Genomic DNA, 24,935 nt, shown 5'->3' with positions numbered 1-24,935 from the left:
CTCGCTCAGAGGGCTCATCTCCCTTGTCCAGCACCAAGGAGTCAGACCTGCCCCCCCCGCAGGGACTCCACAGGAGCAGGGATGCTGGGGGACACAGCCCTGCCCCTCCTTCTCAGGGGGAGGGGTACACAGGGAAATCTGGAGAGGGAGAGAACTCAGAGCTCAGCACTTTCCTCTTTCTGTTTTTCTTTTTGAGGAATTTTTTTCCTAATGCTGATGACTTTACCATTTCTTCAGGGGGGAGAGGAGATTTTGGCTTTTGCTCACCCCCCGCCCCCAAGTGCCAGACAAAGTCTTACATTCCACCCGAAGCCAGAGCTTCAGAGTTTCCTAAAGATGAGGTGGCGTCTCCTCCCCGATTGGGCCCACGCTCCCCGCCTCCCCACCCCCCACCCCGCCCCCAGTCTCCAGTCCTCAGTCCAGGCCAAGGAGGCCCAGCCAGGCTGGGAGGAGACCCCAAGCACATTCTTCCTCTCACTGTCATGCTGCAAAAATTAAAGACACATCTTCGGGCTGGGTGTCTGCCAAGTGTTTTAAGTCAAAAAGTGGCAAAGGAGAGCCTGGGCTTCAGCTCTTTGCCACGTGTAAAGGATGCTTGGGAACGTCTGCTGCAGCCTCTGGGAGTGAGGCCGGGAACTGGACACTGGCGTGGAAACTGTCACACACCACACTCACAGCCCACTCACTCCTGAGCCCCTGGGTCTCCAAACGCCCCCCAGACCGCCAGACCCATGATGTGGCAGCCCTAAGCCCCACCTCTGAGGCTTGTCTCTTCTTTAAGGTGGGCATGGGCGAGCCCCAGGCGGGGCGCACGGGGAGACAGCTGCAGGCAGGAGCCCTTCTGGCTCCACAGCTTCAGCATTGCGGGGGGGGGGGGGGGGGGGGGTGCGCGGGCCACACCCCTCCTCACGGAGCCCCCCCCCCCCCGACACCCTGCCTGGGTGACCGCCCCAAATGTCAGCTCCCTCTGCTCCCTGGGTGAGGGGCGCGCCCCTTGGGACTGATCCTTAGTGGGGGGCAGGACTACGGGTTGGTCCAACAACGGCCATCTCAGCGCCTCAGGTATCTGGACCTATGCTGCTGTCGCTGGCACTGGGTGGCTGGGGGGAGCAGTTGCTGGGCCACAAGCTGCTGCCACATGGTCAGGATAATTGCTGAAGGTCTGTCCCCCCATTGCTGTCTCCAGCCCTGCCTCTCTGGAAACTATATTTTCCCTTTAATTATAGCCCCTGCAGTCTCCCTCCATTGCCCCACCCGTACCGCTCATCCTGGCTGCCCATGGCCGACGTGGCTCCCTCCCCTTCTGTTCTTTTGGTTTTTTCCCCCCTTTGCCTTCGTTGCACAAAACCAGCTGGGGGAGGGTGTGGAAAGGGGCGGGGTGGGGGGGGGAAGCAATGGAATCTTGGATGGTTTGGGGGAGGCGTGACTCCCCGCTTCCACGTTTGCAGCTCTGAAGCTAGTGGGGGTAGGGGAGTCATGCAGGAGGGAGAGGAGCTGACGGGGCATTGCAGAGGGGCCCCGTTGCCCTCACTTAGGTCCACAGATTGGGCAGGATGATGGGGCCTGGTTAGACTGGAGTTGGTCTAGAACCCTGCTGGGAGGTTAGAATATCTGGGGAAGGCAGACACTTACTTCTGGAGGTATCTCTCCCAAATATAGCCTAGGAAACCACTTCTCATTTCCAAAGTAGCCCCCGACTCCCTTTCAGGGTCCAGATGACTCTTTCCTGGCTCCAGAGGCAGAGAACAATGGTCTGGATTTTAAGGCAGGAGGTGGGGTGATGGGAAACATCTCCATGAGGTCACTCAACCTCTCCTGCATTCCACTTCAAACCTCCCCCAGACACCCCAGGTCTCCCATACACCTGGAACCCTGAGTCCAGGTTCAACCGGAGAAGGGGCTATGCAGCTTCCAGAAGGGGCACCTTCCTTGGTCAAGCATTCTTCACCCAAGTTCTTTCTGGTTTGACTATGCTGGGTGGGAGGGTCTCTAACCAGTCCCTGGCCACAAGCCCCTCACACAATGATTATGGTGTCGCCCCACCCCCCCCAAGCTCACTCCCCAACTCTGGGTGAAGCAGCCCTAGCACACACACCCCAACCCCAGGGCCCCATCACCAAAGCTTCCTTCTGGAGACACCATGTAGTCACATTTCTCACCCAGTGCCTTGGTCTTGCCACTCCATCTCTCACAATCGCGCCCAGGATTTGGGGGAGGACACTGGAGCCCGCCCGTCTTCTAGCCTCAGGCACGGCAGAAGTGACATCCTCAAATGAAAATCCCCTTGGCATCCCCCCCAACCTGATTCTCAGTGTCTAGAATCTCTAACTTGTTCCTCAAATGTTCCCAAGCTCCATACCCCAACCGTACCAGAAGACACCCCAACGAGGGACATCTTTTTAATTCCTTGATTCTCCTCCTTTGGAGAGGTCCCCTGGCTTTTCCCCAGATGTCTCCTTATCTGTGTCGGAAGGTGGATGAGCTGGACCAGGAGGACCTCTCCCAGTCATCCCCAGCCCTCTTACTTTTGGGGGGTTGGCCACCCAGCTCCCCAATTGCCCTTCGGGCCGATTGGGAGTTCCAGAGAGAACAGCAAAGGGGCTCCCCCACCCACTCCTTAGCCCACACTACACTGAGGACCCGGCCGCACCCCAGCGGCGATATCTCTGGCCCAGGCTGGGCTGGGGGGCTGGGGAAGCAGTGCTGCGAAGGGGGGAGATGCGGGGTGGACTCCCTTCCCTTTCCTTCCCTCTTCCTCCCCCTCTCTATTCCAACTCCCGAATCGGGGGCCGGGCCAGGCAGCTGTGATTGGCTGGGGGGCGGGCGGAGGGCTCCCCCTCCCCGACGGTCAGGGTTCCTCCCAGCGTCGGGTCTGGATGGTATAAAAGGGGCCCGGGCTGGCCATCGGAGCAGACGGGAGTTTCTCCTCGGGGTCGGAGCAGGAGGCACGCGGAGTGTGAGGCCACGCATGAGTGGGCGCTAACCCCCTACCCCAGCCGCAAAGAGTCTACATGTCTAGGGTCTAGACATGTTCAGCTTTGTGGACCTCCGGCTCCTGCTCCTCTTAGCGGCCACTGCCCTCCTGACGCACGGCCAAGAGGAGGGCGAAAACCAAGACGAAGACAGTAAGTCCCAAACTTTCGGGAGTACACGGCTGCTTAGTATCGCGCCCTGCGCTCGGCCCCGAGGGTCCGCCACTTAACTTGAGACTCGAGATGTTCTGGATACTTGGGAATGGAAGGGAGATAGTGAGGCACCCTTCCCCGGCGCCCCGGGCGAGAAGGGAGTTCCCCTCGGGGGTGGGAGGTGGGGAGGAACTCCCCTCAGGAGTGGGAGATAAGGATGAAGCGCGGCGCAAACAGGCGCAGGGGGGGAAGTCCCGAGGGCGCACCGCCGAGTGCAATAGGAAAAGTGGGGGGTCTGGCTGCAGGGGGAGTGCGGGACGCGTTGAAAATAGGGTGGGGGCGCCGAACCGGGGGGTTGGAGCCCAAGACGTAAAAGCGATCAGGATGGCTGTGGGATGATTCATAAGGAAAGTTTGTTTGCCCTCTCTGCAGGCTAGACACGCGGGAGGAGGGGGCGCGGAGAGTGGGCGGGCTGGAGGCTGAGAAACTTTGGCGAGGTCTTGGCAAGGTGGGGTCCTTGCGTCCTCTGCTGACCAGTGCTCAGCACTGCGCCTCTCTGTTCAGCGTTTCCGGGCGCAGGTTCCGGGTCGGAAACACAGGGGTTATTGCCAGGCGTGGACTCCATCTCTAGACCCGGAGCAAGAGGCCGGGGACCACATAGCCCTCTGACTCAAAAGAATCCCAGGAAATTGGCCCCGCCACGTCCCCATTGCTTAGAGTTGCCCGCCACCTAGTGGCGGTCTGGGTAGTTGCTTGCGCGGTGGGCGTGGTTAACCAACTGATTCGTTTGCTTGCGGACTTTTCGTTTTTTTGGCTAAGAAGTGACCCAGAGGGTCTGTCTGCCTTTAGGAGACGGAGGTTGGCCTCGAGAGCTCTGAGATGTCTTGGCTCTGGAGATTATGATATATACTAACTCTAGGGTACAATTTCAAGTCTCTGGGTGGGACCCCACTCCTATAAGCCCCTCCCCATTCCTCTAGCTCCGCCCACGCCACCCCACCTGCCCAGGGAACAGGGCGAAATGGGGACTGGAGCTCCCTCCTCTCCTCCCACCCAACCCCCTTACTGTCTCCCCCAAACCACTCCCCGCAAGCCTGCCCTTTGGATAGGACGGTTCCTGTTCTCTCCTCCCCCCACCCACCCCCAACGGCTTTTTATTTCACTTGGCTTCTGCACCAATGGGCTGAGGTTAGAGTTGAGGGCAACCCTCGCCTAAAGTTTTGTTTAAATTCCTGAGAACTGGAAAGAGTTATAGCTATGCTGGCCAGGAGCCTCGGCGTTGTCACTGGCTCTGATGGGGAGCAGATGAGCTTTTAAGGATTTGGAGAAAGGTGGGGGTGGGTGGGGAGGCGGGAGAGTCGAGCATAAGGAGGGAAGTGGAAAATCTAAATGTGTCTCTAGGGTAGAGGGAAAGAGGGTTGGGGCCCCGAGGTGGAAGTCTCGGGCACCCCTGACAGCCCCCCTCTTGCTTCAGTCCCATCAGTCACCTGCATACAAAATAGCATCACGTACAATAACCGAGACGTATGGAAACCTGAGCCCTGCCAGATCTGTGTCTGCGACAACGGCAAAGTGCTGTGTGATGAAGTGAAATGCAGCGAAAGCCAGGACTGTCCCGGCGCCCATATCCCCTTGGGCGAGTGCTGTCCCGTCTGCCCCGATCGCAATGGTAGAGCTCCGGCCCCGGGGCTGGGGGAGGGCGGGGCCGCTCCCTGGCGCTGCGCCTTGCAGGCGTCTGCCTCTAACCCGCCTTGGAGGCGTCTGCCTCTAACCCGCCTCTCATTCTCCCCCTAGAGTCACCTACCGACCAAGAAACCACAGGAATCGAGGTAATCCTTTGCCCTCGAATTTTGCCACCCCACCCGCCGTGATTCCTCACTGCCCGCCCTTCTCTAACTCGACCTCTTTTGTTTCTTCTCCCCCAACCTCATAGGGACCTAAAGGAGACACCGGCCCACGAGGCCCGAAGGTAAGCCTTGCGCAAGCTTGCTCGCTCTCTCTAGCTCTCCATTGGATGGCTGCAGGTGGGCGTGGCCTCTGGCCGACATTCACCCCGCCCCCAAACTCTTCTCCCTTAGGGACCCGCAGGCCCTCCAGGCCGAGATGGTATCCCTGGACAGCCTGGACTTCCCGGACCTCCCGGACCTCCTGGGCCCCCCGGACCCCCTGGCCTTGGCGGAGTAAGTGGAGAGTGGAGGCATCTGGAAGGCTTCTGTCTGCTCCTTTCCCTCTACACTTTTTTTTTTACAGACGAAATAATTTCAAACTTACAGAAAAGTTGCGAAAATAGTGCAAAGACCTCTCATTTTGCACATTTGCTTTATCAGTCTGTATGTATATGCATTATCATTATTTTTTCTGAACCCTTTGAAAATTGGCGGTATCATGCCTCTTTCTTCCAAAATACTTCAGTGTGCATCTCTTAAAAACAAGAGCATTCTCTTACATGACCATAGCACATGACTACATTTAACATAGATACAATACTATTATCTAAAATAGTCTATATTCAAATATCGTCAATGTCCCAGCAATGTCTTTTATAACAATTTTTGTACAATCCAGGATCATGAATTTCATTGAATTGTCATGTCTCTTTAGTTTATTTTAATCTGGGGCATACATCAGCCTTTCTTTGCCTTTCTCAACACTGGTTCTTTCTGAAGAGTATAGGCCAAATGTTTTGTAGATCGTCTCTCAATTTGGGTTTCTCTGAAGTGTCCTCATGATTAGATTCAGGCGATGCACTTTTTTTGCAGGACTATCTCATAAGTGAGCTTGTGTCCTTAGTACATCCCGTCAAGTGGCACATGATGTCAGCTTGCCCCACTATGGGTGATATTTCCTGCCCCCACTCACTGTCATGACCCCACTTTCTCATGTCCTCTCTCTTGTTCATTTGTTTTTTCCCTAGAACTTTGCTCCCCAAATGTCTTATGGCTATGATGAGAAATCAACTGGAGGAATTTCCGTGCCTGGCCCCATGGTGAGCCACTTGGGTTGGCAGGGATGACAGAAGAAGAGTGGGTGGGGATCCAGAGGGGAAGGGCCAGTAATGAGGGGCATTGATGTCTTGGGAGAAAGACCACCTTTGAGACCTCAAAATCCAGAAAGGATGCACGACAACTGGGTGGTCTCAATAAGAGCCAGTGGGAGATAGCTAGATCTCACCCAGGTTTTACCTTCCTCCAAATGTGTCACCATGCTCCCCTTTCTCCTTCTGTAGGGTCCTTCTGGTCCTCGTGGTCTCCCTGGCCCCCCCGGCGCACCTGTGAGTATCCAGGATGTCTTCTTACGTCACCCTGGGCTTTGGTCTTTTGGAGGGAGGATTGGATTAGGTTGAGGACAGCGAAGGTGCTCAGAGATCTCTTGGTCATATGGGACGAGGATGGCAGGAAACAGTCCTTCTAAACCCACCCCTCTCTTGTTGTCCTCCAGGGTCCCCAAGGTTTTCAAGGCCCCCCTGGTGAGCCCGGCGAGCCTGGAGCCTCAGTAAGTATGCCCCAACTTGTACTCTCTATACAGACACACAGCCCCTCTGCAAACACATGGCTTCTCCTATTGAAGGACCCACCTGAGGTCTTCCTCACCTCTGCCTTCCAATCCCAGCCTCCCCCTTCTTTTTTTCTTATCCTGGTGATTCTAACTTTCTCTCTTCCGATCTTCTCTAGGGTCCCATGGGTCCTCGTGGTCCCCCTGGCCCCCCTGGAAAGAATGGAGATGACGTAAGTATCCCCAAAGAGAAGATCCCCTCTGACCCCCATGTCTCCATGGACTGGGTCCCTGTGATTCCCACCCAGTGCCCTACTGCCTCTGAGGTTGATACCTGGAGGAAGGGGAACAAGTTCTCCCTAACACACGGGACTGCCTGGGGCCCCTGAACAATGATCTCACCCCTTCATGGGATATAGTCCTCCAACAGGGACAACCATTGCTCCCCTGTTCCCAGCCATCTCAAGCTGCCTTTGGTCCCAGCCCTTGGACTTAACCATTCTGGGCACCCAAACTTGCTCTCTGGTGAGGTTAAAGTGTTGGTGACAGAAATAAACAGAAATGTCTTTGGAAGGACTCCCATCTCAGGAAACAAGGGTTCTCAGATTTCGATTGAACTCCAGCTTCAAAGATAAGATTCTGGGCTCGTAAGCCTGACCCAAGAAAACTTGGACCACCCACACTCTTCCGGCCCAGGGGGTCATGGGGCTGATGGCCTTTTCTCTCCCTTGCAGGGAGAAGCTGGCAAGCCTGGCCGTCCTGGTGAGCGTGGGCCTCCTGGGCCTCAGGTGAGTGCGATGAGGTGGCTGGACGCTGGGCTGTAGTGCACTGGGGCTTCATTCAGAAGCCACATGCAGTGGTGTCATCTAACGGGCCTCCCTGTCTTGGCTTTTTCCTATCTCCTCAGGGTGCTCGGGGACTGCCCGGAACAGCTGGCCTCCCTGGAATGAAGGGACACAGAGTAAGTCTCTTCCGATTCATTTAAGCTCCCAAAGTCCCAAGCATCCCACCATGGGTGAGTGGCAGCTGTAGAAGTCCCAAGGGATGTAGAGTAGACATCCCAAAGAACTACCCTCCTCAGGAGAACAGTCTCCTTAAAGGGATTGGGTGAGATGTTGGGCCTGTTGGGGGTCAGTCTAGCTCTGTGACAGGGGAGAGCCGTGGTGACCTCCTGAGCTCTCTTTCAGATCTGGGTGGCTGTAAAGGTTGTCTGCCCCCTCCACAGGGGCTTACCTTGGTGTGCCTTCTCTGACTTAGGGTTTCAGTGGTTTGGATGGTGCCAAGGGAGATGCTGGTCCTGCTGGTCCCAAGGTAAGAGGCTGTGTGTGAGTTATGGTCCCTGCCTCCCTGCGTCCCACCATGGACAGACTCCTCACTCTTAGCTCTCTGCTCTACAGGGTGAGCCTGGTAGCCCGGGTGAGAATGGAGCTCCTGGTCAGATGGTGAGTGTGTCCTATTCTAGAGGGCAGGGAGGGAACGTGGCGTAGCGGCAAGATGGAGGCTTGGGAGGAAATGGGGCGCCTTCGCATCTCATTTGGCTTCTCTTGGTGGTGTTGTTAGGGTCCCCGTGGTCTGCCCGGTGAGAGAGGTCGTCCTGGAGCCTCTGGCCCTGCTGTAAGTATCTTGGACATGTTGGGGGGGGGTTCCTTGGGCCCTGAAAAGGGGTCCCCAGATGCTGCAGGGGACGGTCATCGTTCAGTGGATGTAACCCAAGCTTCCCTTCTCTCTTGCAGGGTGCTCGTGGTAATGATGGTGCTACTGGTGCTGCTGGACCCCCCGTGAGTATGACCCCAAGATCTCAGTGCCCAGGAGTGGGGAAGGGTCTTAGCTTCAGCTGTTAGGGGACAGGACCATGTTGGTCTGAACCCCAGGCCCTCCTCTGACTTGCAGCTGTCACCTTCCTTCTTGCTAACATCTCGTTTCATTCACAGGGTCCCACTGGCCCCGCTGGTCCTCCTGGCTTCCCTGGTGCTGTTGGTGCTAAGGTAAGACCACCCCCACCCTCTTCTGAGCATGGTTCTCGCAGGCTAAGAGGTGGGGGTCTCCTTGCTCCCCAAACCAGAGGGGCTCAGAGTGGCAAGAGAGAAGCCCTTTTCCTAACACTTTTGTCTTGAGTTCCCTTCTCTGACCTTAAAGTCCTGAGACCTAGTGTCTGGCCCCGGCCCCTGCTGTTCAGAGCTGAGACTGGCCCCCAGGGTTGCGCCTGATGTGACTTTTCTTCTGATCCAGGGTGAAGCTGGTCCCCAAGGAGCCCGAGGCTCTGAAGGTCCCCAGGGTGTGCGTGGTGAACCCGGGCCCCCTGGTCCCGCTGGTGCTGCTGGCCCTGCTGTGAGTGTCCCCTCCTCAGTCCCCCCTGTGCCATCCCCATCCTCAGAGCCCCTGCCTGTATTCACCCTCCTTTCTCTGTGCCGCAGGGAAATCCTGGTGCCGACGGACAAGCTGGTGCTAAAGGTGCCAATGTAAGTGCCCGCCAGGCCCCAGTCCTGCCCCTGGCGCCCCCGCCCCCCTGCCATGCCCTCCCCTCCTGAGCCCTCAACTATCTGCTCTTCCTCCCACAGGGTGCCCCTGGCATTGCTGGTGCTCCTGGCTTCCCCGGTGCCCGAGGCCCCTCTGGGCCCCAGGGCCCCAGCGGCCCTCCCGGTCCCAAGGGGAACAGCGTATGTACTGCTTTCTCTCTCCTGCTCCACCCATGCGCTGGCCGCAGCGACCCCCTGCCCCACGGGCAGTGAGGACCCTAACCTCAGCTCATCCTCTCTCCCCACACACAGGGTGAACCTGGTGCTCCCGGCAACAAAGGAGACACCGGCGCCAAGGGAGAGCCTGTAAGTGCCCTGCTGTCCCTCCCGCGGCTCAGCCCTTCCCACCCTGGGAGCCCCTCACCACAGGCCGCCCCCTCCCCTCTGCCCCCTCCAGGGCCCCACTGGTATTCAAGGACCCCCCGGCCCTGCTGGCGAAGAAGGAAAGCGAGGCGCCCGAGGTGAACCCGGACCCACTGGCCTGCCCGGGCCCCCTGGCGAGCGCGTAAGTGTCCCCGGCCCGCCCCCTGGCCTGTCTCTCCACCCTCTGCCAGCTTGGTGCCCTGGTGCCTCGGGGCTCACTGGCCACCTCTCCTCCTACAGGGTGGACCTGGCAGCCGTGGTTTCCCTGGCGCAGACGGCGTCGCCGGCCCCAAGGTGAGCTCTCGCAGTGTCTGGGGCCCCTTCCCCCGTGCGCGCTGGGGCTGCCAGCGGCTCTCCCTCCACGCGCCACCTCCCCTCCACCTCCAACGCCTCCCAGAACCCACCTGAGCCGCCGCGGCCCCCCAGCCGGGAGGGAAAGGATGCCCTGGCAGAGGCCCCGGCCGAGCCCTCATGGTTCCCGCCCCCTCCCCCAGGGTCCCGCTGGTGAACGCGGCTCTCCCGGCCCTGCTGGCCCCAAAGGTTCTCCTGGTGAATCTGGTCGCCCCGGTGAAGCTGGCCTGCCTGGCGCCAAGGTGAGACCCCAGCCCCTCGGTCCAGCTCAGCCCAGCTTTCTACCTGCTTGCGGTCCTGGGTGACGAGCTCCGGAGCAGGACTGCAGGGTCTGCCCGCCGGAGTGCTCCCCCACCGCCTGCCCCGTCCTCCCCTGCCCCTCTCACACCTGTCTGCCTCCCCCTAGGGTCTCACTGGAAGTCCCGGAAGCCCTGGTCCCGATGGCAAAACTGGCCCCCCTGTAAGTATTAGTCTCCCCCCGTGCCGCCCTCCCCGTTCTCCTGCACCCAACCTCTGGTCTCACCACCCACCGCCCTTGTGCTCTCCATCCTCAGGGTCCCGCTGGTCAAGATGGTCGCCCTGGGCCCCCAGGTCCCCCTGGTGCCCGAGGCCAGGCTGGTGTGATGGGCTTCCCTGGACCCAAAGGTGCTGCTGTGAGTACCCAGTGGGGAGTGGCCCAGATCCTGGGTTAGCCTGGCCTGGAGGCGACAGCCCAGCTCCAGGCCCAGCCCTGCACCACAAGCCCCGGCCATAGGCTGCCCTCTCCTGGCCTCAGTCTCCCCATCTGTCAAACGGGAGCTGTCCCTGGCCCTCCTCTCACTGCTTTGTCCTTGGAAATAGGTCTAGTTGGCTCCCAGCACACACAGAAGGGGTAGGCCCTTTGTATGAGGGTCACCCTCCAAATCTTAGTGGGTCTCTCTGGGGATCCAAAAAAAGTGGCAGAGGAGATAAAAGCCCTGTGCGGCTTAGGTCACCACAGACCAATGACAGGGAGAAGGAGCCTAAAAGGGCATCCAGTTTAGGGAGAGGGGGTGCAGCAAGAGACTAAGGGACCAAGCAAGGGAAACTGGATTTCCCCAGATGGCCAAGCTCATAATCAGGGCTGGCAGCATGTTTTGATAAGAAAGACCCTTTAAAAAAAAATTCCACTCAAAGTAAACAGGAGAGATCCAGGAGGGCCTGGTTTCCTGCTTCAGCCCACTCACCCCCAACTCCTTTCCCCACAGGGAGAGCCCGGCAAAGCTGGTGAGCGTGGTGTTCCCGGACCCCCCGGTGCTGCTGTAAGTATTTCCTTTGGGTCCCTACCCCCTTCCGCCCCCTGCCCGAGGCGTACCCCCTCCCCAAGAGCTGCAGCAGCCCATCACCAGAGAGAGTCTCAGGAGCCACCAGCGGGGGCCACCTTGTCCAGAGCCCCCCAGGCCTCACCCACCTGTGCCCCCCTCTCACCAGCCTGGTTCTTCTTTACTCTCCCCACAGGGTCCTGCTGGCAAAGACGGAGAAGCTGGAGCTCAGGGAGCCCCCGGCCCTGCTGTAAGTGTCCCTGGCTGGGACGCCTGGGGAGGAGAGCTGTGGAGCAGGGAAGGGGAGAACCCCTCTGCCCGCCTCTCCCGGGCCTTCCCCTGACAGCACCTTCTCTCCCCGGACAGGGTCCTGCTGGTGAGAGAGGTGAACAAGGCCCTGCTGGCTCCCCTGGATTCCAGGTGAGACTTCACGGCTGTTGGGGTTGGGAGGGGCAGTTGGGGAGCACCCCTTGTTTCTTCTGCCTGACTCTGAACCACCCTCTTCTCTCCCCTTCATTTCCCACTTCCAGGGTCTCCCTGGTCCCGCTGGTCCCCCCGGTGAAGCAGGCAAACCCGGTGAGCAGGTAAGAGGCGGCGTGGGCCGGAAGGTGGGGGATATGGGAGAAAGTTTACAGAGGGAGAGCCACCCCTCCAAGCTAATCAGATGACCACCTGCTAGAGGGATCAAGGTTAGACCCCAAGAAGGACTTCCTATCACAAAGGAAACTGCACAGAGGAAAACAGGGAGCTGCTTCTCGGAGTGATATGACCTGGAAGGAGCACGCTAACTGCTAGTCCGGTTGACTTCTTAGAGTTGCCGAAATTTTCTCTGTGGCTTTCCCAGGAGCCTTCTGATTATAGCATTAGGCCCAAAGTTGCGTGTGGGGTGCTCAGCACATCCGAGGACTAGAGGCTGCTCCGGGTTATCCCAGTTCAGGGCAGCAGAGGGGCTCGTCTCTAATCCTGGACCCTGAGGGGGCCCGGGGTTCTTTCCAGTGGGGAGGGCCCAAAGAGGCTTCACTCACTGTCCATCTTTCCCTCCACCTCAGGGTGTTCCTGGAGACCTTGGTGCCCCTGGACCTTCTGGAGCAAGAGTAAGTAGAGCCTGTCCCACTGCTCCGTCAGAGCCCTGCACTTGGCCCCGTCTCTGGGCGGCCGTCACGTGCCCGTCCTTCTCTTCCAGGGCGAGAGAGGTTTCCCCGGTGAGCGTGGTGTACAAGGCCCCCCTGGTCCTGCTGGTCCCCGCGGGTCCAACGGTGCTCCTGGCAACGACGGTGCTAAGGTGAGGGTGCTCCGGCAAGCATGGCCCAGGGACCATGTCCACTCTTCGAGCATGACCGAGGCCACCTAGATGGTGGGAGGGGTGTGAAGACTGGGGTGCGGCCCCACGTGCAGCCCCAGCTTCAGGCTGCGAGTCTTCCTTCCCAGCTGGTGCCTGGAGCCCAGGGGTCATCCAGAGAGGCTCAGGGCTGTGACCCACCCCTGGGACCCCAGGCCTCACTCCAGTCTTCTGGGCTGTCCCATAGGGTGATGCTGGTGCTCCTGGAGCCCCCGGTAGCCAAGGCGCCCCTGGCCTTCAGGGAATGCCTGGTGAACGTGGTGCAGCTGGTCTTCCCGGCCCCAAGGGTGACAGAGTAAGTTCAGCCCTGCCTGTCCCCTCCCTCCGCTTCTCATCTCTCTCCCTGCCTTGGATCCTTCCACCTCTCTCCTTCCTCCCTCTGGGATCTTGCCCTCTTCCCTTTAGTCCTCCCTTCTTCCCCTCTGGCATCTTTGCTGCTGTCCTGTTCGGGAGATCCAGGCTTCGCTCTCCCCTGCGTTGCCATGGTGATGAGAGGAGGGGCTGTCCCCTTGATGGTCGCTCCCTTATTCATCCCGCCACACCGGTCAGGAGCTGCTTAACCTAGCTTCCACCTGTTTCCCCCAGCAGGCGCCTCTTCCGGAAAAGGATCTAGAGTCCTCGGCACAGGCCAGGACAGGGCAGAGCTGGGGAGGGCCTCCTGGGGTCTCAGCCACAAGCAGGACACGACAGATCACCTCCTTGCCCCATACTGGAAATCTCGGGCCTTTCTGTGTCCTTAGGGCGATGCTGGCCCCAAAGGTGCTGATGGTGCTCCCGGCAAAGATGGTGTCCGTGGCCTGACAGGCCCCATCGGTCCCCCTGGTCCCGCCGGTGCCCCTGGTGACAAGGTGAGGGGCCGCCATCCTCCTCCTTCCCTAACACAGCTTTCCCAGCAGGCCTGGGCATGGCTTGGTGCGGGAGGCAGGTCCTGGTGTCCGGAGCTGATGACCCAGGAAGCCAGAGGGATGAGACGAGGGTGGGGGAGGCTGTCCTGCGGTCACACTCCAGGAGCATTCAGGGTGGTCTGCTGACCTGAGCCTCCTCCTGTCCCTCCTTCTTAGGGAGAAACTGGTCCCAGTGGCCCTGCTGGTCCCACTGGAGCTCGCGGTGCCCCCGTAAGTATAGAAGACTCCATTCTCAGCCCCTCTGTCCGTGCTGCACCCAGCCCCCTTCTTGTGCCCCCTCCACAGTCACTCTCACCCCCTCTGGCTCTAGGCAGTGTTCCCCCACGGCCTCTCCTCCTTCCCCTGACCCCTCCACTCTCCCCTCACCCCCCACTCCTCTGTCATCACGGCAGCACCCATTTGTCTGTTTTCTTCCAGGGAGACCGTGGTGAGCCTGGCCCCCCCGGCCCTGCTGGCTTCGCTGGCCCCCCTGTGAGTGCCAAGTCTCCCTTCGTTTTCCATCACCAACTGGGACGCGGGACCTTGGGGGATGCAGATGAGGACAGAGGCTTCGGCCTGAGTTGGGGAGGGTTGGGAGGGGATTGTCTCCCATCCAGGCACCTTCCTGCCTTAGTGATAGCACCTGCCCCAACCCCGAGGAACCCCACCCCCACCCCCCACTGGTGAGTCCCTCCCCTCGGCTCACCCCTCCCCCTGCCCCCAGGGTGCTGATGGCCAACCTGGTGCTAAAGGTGAACCCGGAGATGCTGGTGCTAAAGGCGATGCTGGGCCCCCTGGCCCTGCCGGACCGATTGGCGCCCCTGGCCCCATCGTAAGTATCTCACTCACTGCACCTTGAGCCCCCAGCAGGTCCGGACCCAGGACTGCTCCCGCCCTGACATCTTTGTGCTCCCCTGCAGGGTAATGTTGGTGCTCCTGGACCCAAAGGTGCCCGTGGCAGCGCTGGTCCCCCTGTGAGTATTCCGTCCTCTCTGCTCCCCTCACCCTTCTCCTGCCTCTCCGCTGAGCGTCGAGATGGAGGGGTGCTGGGCCAGGGGTGCTGGCAGTTCTCCTCCTGACTACTCCTTTGCTCTCCTCTGCCAGGGTGCTACTGGTTTCCCTGGTGCTGCTGGCCGAGTCGGCCCCCCTGGCCCCTCTGTAAGTACCTGGTGGAGACGCCGCTGCTCCGGGCCTGGGGGAGGGGGCACGGCGGTCAGGTGGGCACGGGTCCAGCGGCCCCTCTCCCCACCCCCTCCAGGGAAATGCCGGAGCTCCTGGCCCTCCTGGTCCCGTTGGCAAAGAAGGCAGCAAAGGTCCCCGTGGTGAGACTGGCCCCGCTGGACGTCCCGGTGAAGTCGGTCCCCCCGGCCCCCCTGGCCCCACTGGCGAGAAAGGATCCCCTGGCGCTGACGGGCCTGCTGTAAGTGCTGGGCCCTCGGCAGCTCTGGGGACCCCCCGGGACGCCACGGCCCTGCGTGGGAAGTGGGTCCCTGTGCCGCCGTAGGATACCTCACCCCGTCTGCCCCCCACAGGGTGCCCCCGGAACTCCCGGACCTCAGGGTATCTCTGGACAGCGTGGTGTGGTCGGCCTGCCCGGTCAGAGAGGAGAAAGAGGCTTCCCTGGTCTTCCTGGCCCCTCTGTGAGTGCCCCCTCGTCGTGGGGGACCCCGAGAAGAGCCACCACAAGCCTGGAGGGCGCGGGATGGGGTTGGAGGAGCCGAGGAGGAAGGATTCCCGAGGGTCGGCCTCGGGGGCTCCAGGGTCCCCCTTCCCCTGCCTTGACTCGCTCTCCTCTCTCCCTCAGGGCGAACCCGGCAAACAAGGGCCTTCTGGCTCAAGCGGCGAACGTGGTCCCCCCGGCCCCATGGGTCCCCCTGGGTTGGCTGGACCCCCTGGTGAATCTGGACGTGAGGTGAGCAGCCCCCAGCACCCTTGCCAGGCTGCGGCAGGGCCTGCTGGGCCTTGGCTTGACCCTGCCTCTCGGGGCTGACTCTCGCACCCACCCCCTGCAGGGCTCTCCTGGTGCTGAAGGCTCCCCTGGACGAGATGGCTCTCCTGGCCCCAAGGTACGACGGCCACTCCCCAGGGCCACAGCCCGGCCTGCCCGTCACCAGCCCCGGCCTGGCCCCTCCGGCTGGGGCTGACCCGCCTCCCCGCCTCGCCCCCTTCAGGGTGACCGTGGTGAGGCCGGCCCTGCTGGACCCCCTGGCGCTCCTGGTGCCCCTGGTGCCCCTGGCCCCGTCGGCCCTGCTGGAAAGAGTGGCGACCGTGGGGAGACTGTAAGTAGCCGCCCCAGCTCCCGCTCCTGGTCAGGACAGGGACACTCCAGGCCTGCCCCGAGGCCGGGATGGCCATCAGACCTCACCCCGGCCAGAGGGTGGGGGCCTCACCAGACTCGGGGCCTTAGCCTTCCCTGGAGAGCAGAGCCCGAGCCCAGCCTCCAGGCCCCGCTCCCGACCAGTCCCCCTCCCCCTGAGGAATGAGGTTGGTCCCCTGGGGCTGGTGCCCCACTCACAGGAAGTCTGGCACTGGGAGGTTTGTCGGCGGATCAGGAGAGAGGTGGCCCCTGTGGGAAAGGATGTGGGAAGAGGGTCTGGCCGAGGGGCGATGTCCCCCTGCAGCCAGCCCCCCAGGCTGGGCCCTAATGTGCTCTCTGCTCTCCCCAGGGTCCTGCCGGTCCTGCCGGTCCTGCTGGCCCCGCTGGCGCCCGTGGCCCCTCTGTAAGTGCCCTGCCCTGGCCGCAGTGCCCCAGAGCCCTCGTCCCGCTGTGGGCAGCGCCCCACGTGGCCTCCCAGACCTTCCACCGACCGCCTGTCCGCTCTTCTCCTCTAGGGGCCCCAAGGACCCCGTGGTGACAAGGGTGAGACAGGAGAACAGGGAGACAGAGGCATAAAAGGTCACCGTGGCTTCTCCGGTCTCCAGGGACCCGCTGGCCCTCCTGTGAGTAGCCTTGGCCCCTCCCTGGCCCCCAGCTGCCATTACGTCTTCTCTCATCATCATGCTGTGATGGTGGTGGGAGAGACCCCTTGCCTCAGTTTCCCCCTCTGGACTGGGGTCTGAAGATTCATGGGCATTTCCTGAATTGAACATTTCCATAAATTTATGGGCATGTCCATAAACCCTTCTGAGAGGGGAGGTGATGGACAGAGAGGGATCATGGGGTGGGTCTCAGCTTTGGACGCCCTAAGGTTAGACTTCCCGAATAACCAGGCCAAGGGCGAAGCTGCCCCTTACCACGTGGCCCCATGCCCCTGGCTGCCCTTGGCCTCAGGGCCCTGACTCGCCCTTGTACCCATCCTGCAGGGCTCTCCTGGCGAACAAGGTCCCTCCGGAGCATCTGGCCCTGCTGGCCCCCGCGTGAGTCATGTCTTCCATGTCCTCTTCCTGGGCCCCAAGCCCGGGCTCACCTAGGGGCCCCTTGCCCAGGACCCAGGTGTCCTTTGCCTCTCTGGGAGAAAGGTTCAGGGACAGGGGTGGGAAGGGGAGGCAGGAAGGGTCTGGGACAATCTTCTCCAGTCCTCGGCCTCCCCCCTGCCCCATCCCTTCCTCCCACTGAATGTTTCCTGGCCCAGCTGTGGGAATGAGTGGTGACTCATCTTGGGGAGAGACTGAGCCGAGGCTCCAGGGGCCAGGAGCCAGGGCAGGCAGGGAGGGTGGTGGGCTTCCCTGCCAGATTTGGGGTGTGGTGTGCTTTCTGGCTTGCTTCAACCACCTTCTTTCCTCGCCCTCCCTCAGGGTCCCCCAGGCTCCGCCGGCTCTCCCGGTAAAGATGGACTCAACGGTCTCCCCGGCCCCATTGGGCCCCCTGGTCCCCGTGGTCGCACTGGCGATGCTGGCCCTGTGGTACGTAGCCCCCACCCCGTCTGCCTCACGACCCCCCAGCCCTGCGAGCGCACGGACCCCGGTAATCCTGCCCCTCCCCCCTGTGCAGGGTCCCCCCGGCCCTCCCGGACCCCCTGGTCCCCCCGGCCCTCCCAGCGGCGGCTTCGACTTCAGCTTCCTGCCCCAACCACCTCAAGAGAAGTCCCACGATGGCGGCCGCTACTACCGGGCCGACGATGCCAACGTGGTCCGTGACCGTGACCTCGAGGTGGACACCACCCTCAAGAGCCTGAGCCAGCAGATCGAGAACATCCGGAGCCCCGAGGGCAGCCGCAAGAACCCCGCCCGCACCTGCCGCGACCTCAAGATGTGCCACTCCAACTGGGCGAGCGGTGAGGGCCCGCCCCGCTGTCCCCTTCCCCTCCTCCTGCGTGGCGGGGCTGGGCCTGGACGGACCCGGAGGCCGGCGTCCCCTGTGCCCACGCCTGCGCGCCTCCCCTGACCCGGTCCTGCCCTGTACCCCGCCGCAGGAGAGTACTGGATTGACCCCAACCAAGGCTGCACCCTGGATGCCATCAAGGTTTTCTGCAACATGGAGACAGGCGAGACCTGCGTGTACCCTACCCATCCCCACGTGGCCCTGAAGAACTGGTACATCAGCAAGAACCTCAAGGACAGGAGGCACGTCTGGTTTGGAGAGAGCATGACCGGTGGATTCCAGGTGCGTGAGCCGGACTCTGAGCCACTCGGGAGACAGGCGGGCCAGGGCTGAGGAGGGGCATGGGGCGGGGGAGGCCCTGGGGTGGGCCGGAGCTCTGCTTGGGGGGACAGACAGAGCTGCGTTGGGGCCAGGAGGCTCTTGACACTGGCTTAGACACCAGGTCCAAGATTGGGGTGGGGTGTAATTGGGGTGCTCTCTGAGACCCGGGGTGGGGGCAGGCCAGGTCAAGAGGCGCCCGCAGGGCCCCTGACTCCTCTTCGTGCCCCCTGCAGTTCGAGTATGGCGGCGAGGGCTCCGACCCCGCCGACGTGGCCATCCAACTGACCTTCCTGCGCCTGATGTCCACCGAGGCCTCCCAGAACCTCACCTACCACTGCAAGAACAGCGTGGCCTACATGGACCAGCAGACCGGCAACCTCAAGAAGGCGCTGCTCCTCCAGGGCTCCAACGAGATCGAGATCCGGGCGGAGGGCAACAGCCGCTTCACCTACAGCGTCACCTCCGACGGCTGCACGGTGAGTGCCTGCGCCGGGCCGCGCCCCCTGGGCCGGGACCCCTCAGCCCGCCGGCTGACGCGGCTCCCCCGTTGTCTCCCCTCCCCTGCCCCGCCCCCAGAGCCACACCGGAACCTGGGCCAAGACCGTGCTCGAGTACAAAACCACCAAGACCTCCCGCTTGCCCATCATCGACGTGGCCCCCTTGGACATTGGCGCCCCAGACCAGGAATTCGGCATGGTCGTTGGTCCCGTCTGCTTCCTGTAAACTCTCTCCGCCCCCACCTGGCTCCCTCCCACCCAGCCCACTCTCCCCCGACCCTGGAAACAGACAAACAACCCAAAGTGAACCCCCAAAAAAGCCAAAAAATGGGAGACAATTTCACACGGACTTTGGAAAATATTTTTTTTCCTTGGCATTCATCTCTCAAACTTAGTTTTTTATCTTTGACCAACTGAACATGACCAAAAAAACCAAAAGTGCATTCAACCTTACCAAAAAAAAAAAAAAAAAGAATAAATAAATAACTTTTTAAAAAAGGAAGCTTGGTCCACTTGCTTGAAGACCCATGTGGGGGTAAGTCCTTTTCTGCCCATTGGGCTTATGATACCCCAACTCTCCCCTTTCTGCTCCTTTCTCCATTCCCCTTGGGGTCTCCCCTCTACTGCTCCCCAAATCTAAGTCTCCCCAAAAGACATAGGAAACAACGCATTGTCTGCCCAGCAACGAAAGGCAATGCTGAAACACCCAAGTGGCCCTCACGCCCCCCACCCCATGCCTGCTCACCCAGCACCCCCAGACCCTGGGGGAACCTGGGGTTCTCAGACTGCCAAAGAAACCTTGTCATCCGGCACTCCCATGGCCCTTGAAACACACCCCTCTTCGTTTTTGAGGGGGCCAGTGCCCCTCACCAGGTTTGGAGGCGAGTCAGGCACTGCCAAGCCGAGACATCTGATTCGGGGGGAGTTTGCCAATCCCCCCACCGTGGCGTGCAGCAGGGCTGGCGGGGGGATCGTTCTGTTCCTTGTGTAATTGTGTTGCTGAAGACTCTACCTCGTTCTTGTCTTTATTGTGTCAACCGGGGCAACTGTGTGGGGCGGGGATGGGGAGGGGGTGAAAGGGGCTCCCCATTTTATATCAAAGGTGCTACATCTATGTGACGGGGCGGGCAGGGAGTCACTGGTGCTATAGAGTTGACATGCCCCCACTGGCCAGCAAATGATCCTTTTTGTTCAAAGTCTTTTTTTATTCTTTGTTTTTTTTTTTTCCTCCTGTGGATGGGGAACTCGTGTGAATTTTCTGAAGGTGCTATTTACACGGGGGGAGAGCGTGCCGCCGGCCCCAGCCAGCACCGCTCCCCTCCGCCCTCTCCTTGCCCGCCTCTGGCCGCCTCTCATTTTCTCAGGCCTCTTGCTCTCCTCCCCCTCCTCTCTCCTCTGGACCCATCCTCACTGCCTCTCTCTCAGCTTGTTCTGCCTTCTCCCTCTCTGGGTTTCAAAGCCCGACTTCCCAAAGCACAAAGCAGTTTTTCCTCCTAAGGGTGGGAGGAAGCAAAAGACTCTGTACCTATTTTGTATGTGTATAATAATTTGAGATGTTTTTAATTATTTTGATTGCTGGAATAAAGCATGTGGAAATGACCCAAACTTATCTGCAATGGCCTCCTCATTTCCTTCTTTGGGGTCGGGAAGGGGGAGGGGGCTTTGGGGGGTGGTGGGCTCACCTTATTTTCCTCGCCCTGGCTAGCCCCTTTGCCTCCCCCTCCTCCTGTTCCAGTCCCCTCGCTAGCCCCTGCCCCTTCTTCTGGACTTTCTTATGCCTTAACCCTTTTTCTTTCCTCTTTTGTTTCTGTCTCTTTTGCAGTCCTTGCATCATCATTCCCAGACCCTCTTCTCCCTTAAAATACTATCCAGGCACTCCACACATGTGCAGCACCACACACTTGTGTGCACGCTCACAAACAAGCTCCCCTTGGGGACCCTCATGCCTCCCATCACCTCCCTGCCCCTCTATTGCTGTGGGGGTTGGTGCAGAGATAGGATTGGGTTGGAATCTGGAGGGTTCCCTGGGGGGAGGGGGAGGGTGCCCCTGGGTGAGGTTGGTGGGATGGCCAGGAGTACCCGGGAGCCCTCAGCAGGGCCCCTCCCTGCACGAACATGAGGAATTTGGTTTCTCTCCCTTCTGCCCTTCTCTGAGCTCCTACCCCCTGGGCGACAAGCCTTACAGCTTGAGAAAGGGTCTGCTGAGCCTGCCCGCGACAGCAAGGCAACCAGCGGCACCGGCCTCAGCTCCTGGGCTGAGTCTTTAGGGGCCTTGGAGAGCTGAGACAAAGCATATACAGGGTCCCGATGCTAATGAACATGTCCTGGGCCCATCTCAGTCTTCTGGGTCCCCAGAACACAAGACCCCTGGGCATGGGGTGGCCCTGGGAGGTCATTTCCACCTGCCTCTCCCTGCCTGCTCATGTCCGTGAGGCCCCCCAAAGCAGAGGTGACTGGTCCTCTCCCCAGCCTCAAGGAATGGGGACAGGGCAGTGTGGTCAGTGGAAGGACAGAGGAGACCCGAGAGTCAGAAGCCTGAAGCAGACCAGGTGCCCAGAGACCCAGAGACAAGGAGAAGATGACAGCTGTCCACCCCTCTCTCTCAGCATCTCAGAAACTAAACCTCAAGGAAGGAGACGCCTGTGTCCCCCGCGCAGGACCACAGTGCATTGCCACCGGGCCAGTGCAGTGCTAGTGCAGCCACTGGCTGCATTAAGTATTCATGGTTATTAATTGTGACCTTTAATAATTTATTAGTGACGTTTCTGCCGTAAGTGGTGGACAATGTAGAAAAAAAATTAGTCTAGAGAGGATGAGACATTATGGCTCGTAAACGAAAGTCTGTTCATACGCAGAATACCCGAGGTCGTGCGGCACCTGTGACTAGGTTGTTCTGATGAATGGTGACGCCTGACACACTGCCCAGGTAACCCCGTCTACCCTGGACCTCTACCACGGGGCATCTAGAAGCATCCAGAGCCTGGCATCCTAGGCCTCTATCTGGCTGCTACCCAGCTGCCCAGGCTTGCTGTCCCTCTCTCCTGGCCACACCTGTCCCATGGGCCAAAGTGAGTGACTGTCATTCCTACCACATACCCTGCTTCTGGGCCCTTCTTTATGCATCTGCCTCTGCCTGAAATGACACCCCACCCCCTCTCTCCTTGCTCAACCTCCACCCTGGGGGCCACACTCAAATGTCTCATCACCTTCCCGTCCCCCTGCCAACCCAAGCTGAACTTCCCTTCCTGAGTTCCCCAAGCACTTCACATCCATAAAACTAATCTCAGCCATTTGTCCTAGAGATTGTTGCCATTTTTATGTTGTCGTGTTTTCACCGTGGTTCTCACCAGGCTGAACAGAGTTCACCAAGGACAATGCAGGCCGGGTACGGCGTTCACGTGCGCACGTGGGGGAGAGGAAAGAGAGGGCGCACAACAGTGTCCGGGAGTGAGCGAGTGTCAGATGAAGAGCAAGTGAAAACGAGTCTGTAAAGGGGAGCAAACAGCGGTGGAAGGCTCGTGAGACAGAGGAACTCAGTTTCTAATGTTATTTACTTGTAATTCACGTGTAGCTGGAGACTGCGGTGCTGGACAGCTCAGCCAGGAGAAGGGGTTGGTGTCTTTTGCCTCATATGTACAGATCTCCACGTGGATGCATGAGTGTGTGTGTGTGTGAGTGTTTGTGTGAGTGTGTGTGTGCACGTGTGTGTGCACGTGTGTGTGCGCGCGTGTGTGCGTGCGTGCGTGGGCTCAGGAGGCGCGCACTCCCTGTCGGGGCCCTGGCGACTCCCCGCCTGTGTCACATGGTGTGGGGCCCAGCTGTGGTTTCTGTCTGGGTGCAGGACAGGAGGGGAGGGGGACAAAGGGGCCATTGTATCACACGCCTGGCCCCAGCCCTCCTCTGCGCTGGCATCGCCGCTGTCCTAAATACCGCGGCCGGTCCTTGCTCACCGAGACGCACCGTCCCTGGCGTGGTGGCACGGGGCCTGCTGGTCCCAGAGCGGCTCCACGGGCTCATCTCTGTCCTCCCCGGGAGCCACGCTTCCCTGCCTGATTTTCGTTCAAATCCACATGGAAAAGCCTAGAGAGGGAGGAGGTTTCATATGGATCTTTGAAATTCGCTGCTGTCTGAGAACCCGAAGAAGTCGCTTTGTGACCCAGGACCATCTCCTGACAAGGTTTTCTATGATGGAAATGTGAACTCTCCCTCCTTTTCTTTCCAACTTCTTAACCCCCGGCTGCCCGGGAACCCCGGAGTCTTTCCTAGTCCGGGCAGGTGAGGCTGCCGCACGGGTGCGGCTGGGGAGGGGGATGCTGCCCAGCTGGGGCCCGCGCGCCGCCCGTGGGGGCGGGGAGCGGCGGGAGTGCGGACTGTGCGTGGGAGACGTGCCCGTGCCCACGGGAAGAGGCTGGCGGGTGAGCGTGGGAGATTGTGAGTGGGAGGGGATCCCGCCAGCGGTCCTTGAGTGGGGTCCTTGGTGGGTGTCCGTGGGGACAAGTATGTCTCGCTCTGTGTGCTCATCCGCCTGTGAGCATACATGCCTAGGTTCCCGGCAGGCTGTACACGTGGGAGTGTGCCCGTGGGGGGGGGGGGTCTATATAATGGGGGTGAACTTCCCCCCACATATGGCAGTGTAAGAGACAGCTCATAAACTGTGAGGATGCAGGGGCCTTGGAATTTGGGACACTGATGTTTGAGAAAAAAAAAAAGAGGGTGCAGAAGGAATCTGTGTGAGTGAATCAGCATAAGTAGGGGGCAGGGAGGGGCATGGGGAAAATTAGGAGAGGCCAGGGAGAGGGGAGCACAGTCCTACAGTCCCAGGGCAAGTGGAAGCCTGGAGGTGGTGGGGGGCCATGTCTGTGGCCCCCTGTCCCGTGCACGCTCCGGAGGCTTCCCAAGACAGGCTGAGAGCGTGGTGACGGACCAGGAGGCAAGACCCTGGAAGAAGGAAGCACCTGCCCTTAGAAAAAAGATCTCCCTTGTCTGGAAAGGTCATTGGACCCTTACCTCAAGGAGATGTCAGCACTTTGCAAAGATGCATGAGGCAAGGTCCCAGGGAGGTGAGTTTGGTGCACGTGGTGCTGGAGAAAGTGGGATTTTCTCTGTGCAAGAAAATGGGAGGAATGTGGGAGGCGGGGGCTCCTGCTGAAAGGGAGAGGGGAAGAGGAGGATGAGAACCAAGGTGGAGAACAGAATGTACCTAAAAGTGAGGAGGACGTGTGTTCACATTCGAGGTGAATTCACCGCTAGGGGCAAACCCCTGCCGCCCTCCAAGCCTTGGGAAAGCCTGGTGCATGCGGACACCTGGCTTGAGCAGTTCTGCAGAAAGCAAGGCCCAGGCTGAGGGCTGGGTCTGAGCCCATCCGAGTAGAGATAAATGAACAGCCCTGAGACCAGCGTCACCCAACACCGGACAGTGCGAGCCATTTTCTGGTAGCCACATTCAAAAACAAAAAGAACCACACGACATTAATTTTACTCTCTTATTTAACCTAATCTATTTTAAAATATTATTGTGTCGTCGGCATTGGAGAGCACAGTCGTGGGCAGCAGGCCGGGGCGCGGGTCATGAGAACGAAGCCCCCCACTCCAAATTCACAGGCAGAGCCTGGAATTTTCCCAGGGCGGAGAATGGAGAGTGAGCCCATCTTATCTGGGTCGCAGGGCCAGGGAGACCCGCTGGCTTCTAGCTTTGGTGTGACTTATGGGTGATACGGTCTCCACTCTTGAGAGCTTCTAGATGCTGGAATTCTCAGAAATGTTTACAATAGCCCCAGGCCGTTTTTCTTATCATTTTATGAGTAAGAGATGCTCAGCCGGTCAAGCCAGCTGTCAGGACGCAGAGCCGTTCATTCGAATCCTGCTCCAGCAGATCCCAAACCCCAACACGCTTGGGTATTTCGACCCCAAGTGTTCTCTGTGAGATGATGACGTGTGCGTGTGTGTGTGCACACATCCTTGTAGGAGGCGTCATGAATAAGAGAGACACGTCCATCTGGGGACAGTGTCCATCTAGAGGGTAGGGCCAGCCCTGCTCTCCGGGTGGTGCTCTGCTCTCTGGGTCAGGTCAGCCAAATGAGAGGTGGTGAGGAAACATCGGAGAGTTTGCCTGCGTGGGGGCCGTGGGTAGGGCGAAGGTGGGAGTCACTCACTGGGTGTCATGGGCAGTGTCCTGCTGCGGGGCTGGAGGAAATGATAGAGTTGCAGAGTGAGAGTGACTCTGAGGGTGGCGGCGGATGTTGTTCTGTGGTGGGGGTGGGGGACAGGCCACTGCTGCTCCTGGTATTTGTCTAAGTTGGGGCAAGGGGAGGGCGTGTCACTGTTGGGTGGAACCTCACACGTCAGGGCAAGGAGTCATCGTACAGTGAGCGGAGGGGGACTGAGTGTGTCTGTGCCACCGTGTGCTGCCAGAGGCGGCTGGGGCGTGTGCGAGTGTGTACCTAGGCATGGCTGGCTGTGCGTGCTCTGCAGTCCTGCCATGCTCCCGGCTGCTGTCTGGGCCGCTT

The 24,935-nt window shown here is 59.9% G+C and overlaps 1 protein-coding gene across 1 annotated transcript; it reads left to right on the top strand.

Moving 5' to 3' along the window:
• Positions 1-2,884: 2,884 nt before the first annotated feature.
• On the top strand, positions 2,885-20,028 carry COL1A1 (collagen type I alpha 1 chain). Its single transcript, XM_077164735.1, has 51 exons — positions 2,885-3,125; positions 4,600-4,794; positions 4,920-4,954; positions 5,059-5,094; positions 5,204-5,305; positions 6,040-6,111; positions 6,352-6,396; positions 6,564-6,617; positions 6,797-6,850; positions 7,352-7,405; positions 7,525-7,578; positions 7,875-7,928; positions 8,015-8,059; positions 8,178-8,231; positions 8,351-8,395; positions 8,549-8,602; positions 8,847-8,945; positions 9,032-9,076; positions 9,176-9,274; positions 9,386-9,439; positions 9,531-9,638; positions 9,737-9,790; positions 9,991-10,089; positions 10,254-10,307; positions 10,402-10,500; positions 11,074-11,127; positions 11,324-11,377; positions 11,494-11,547; positions 11,658-11,711; positions 12,177-12,221; positions 12,311-12,409; positions 12,654-12,761; positions 13,207-13,314; positions 13,528-13,581; positions 13,789-13,842; positions 14,075-14,182; positions 14,271-14,324; positions 14,455-14,508; positions 14,609-14,770; positions 14,883-14,990; positions 15,155-15,262; positions 15,363-15,416; positions 15,522-15,629; positions 16,017-16,070; positions 16,183-16,290; positions 16,654-16,707; positions 17,086-17,193; positions 17,282-17,564; positions 17,703-17,893; positions 18,166-18,408; positions 18,509-20,028. The coding sequence occupies exons 1-51, from the start codon at positions 3,029-3,031 to the stop codon at positions 18,653-18,655; spliced, it is 4,389 nt and encodes a 1,462-aa protein (XP_077020850.1). The 5' UTR covers positions 2,885-3,028; the 3' UTR covers positions 18,656-20,028.
• The last annotated feature ends 4,907 nt before the right edge of the window (positions 20,029-24,935 follow it).

This window comes from Tamandua tetradactyla, chromosome 6, assembly GCF_023851605.1.
Source record: "Tamandua tetradactyla isolate mTamTet1 chromosome 6, mTamTet1.pri, whole genome shotgun sequence".
Classification (NCBI taxonomy): Eukaryota; Metazoa; Chordata; class Mammalia; order Pilosa; family Myrmecophagidae; genus Tamandua; species Tamandua tetradactyla.
Note: the sequence above shows the minus strand (reverse complement) of the source record. Positions and strands in the feature narration are given on the sequence as shown.

Excerpts from the sequence above, each read along its gene's own strand:
- COL1A1 (XM_077164735.1), top strand. The coding sequence starts at position 3,029 with ATGTTCAGCTTTGTGGACCTCCGGCTCCTGCTCCTCTTAGCGGCCACT. Across the intron at positions 8,060-8,177 it reads ATGGAGCTCCTGGTCAGATG|GGTCCCCGTGGTCTGCCCGG; the intron begins GTGAGTGTGTCC and ends TGGTGTTGTTAG. Across the intron at positions 17,194-17,281 it reads CTGGCGATGCTGGCCCTGTG|GGTCCCCCCGGCCCTCCCGG; the intron begins GTACGTAGCCCC and ends CCCCCTGTGCAG.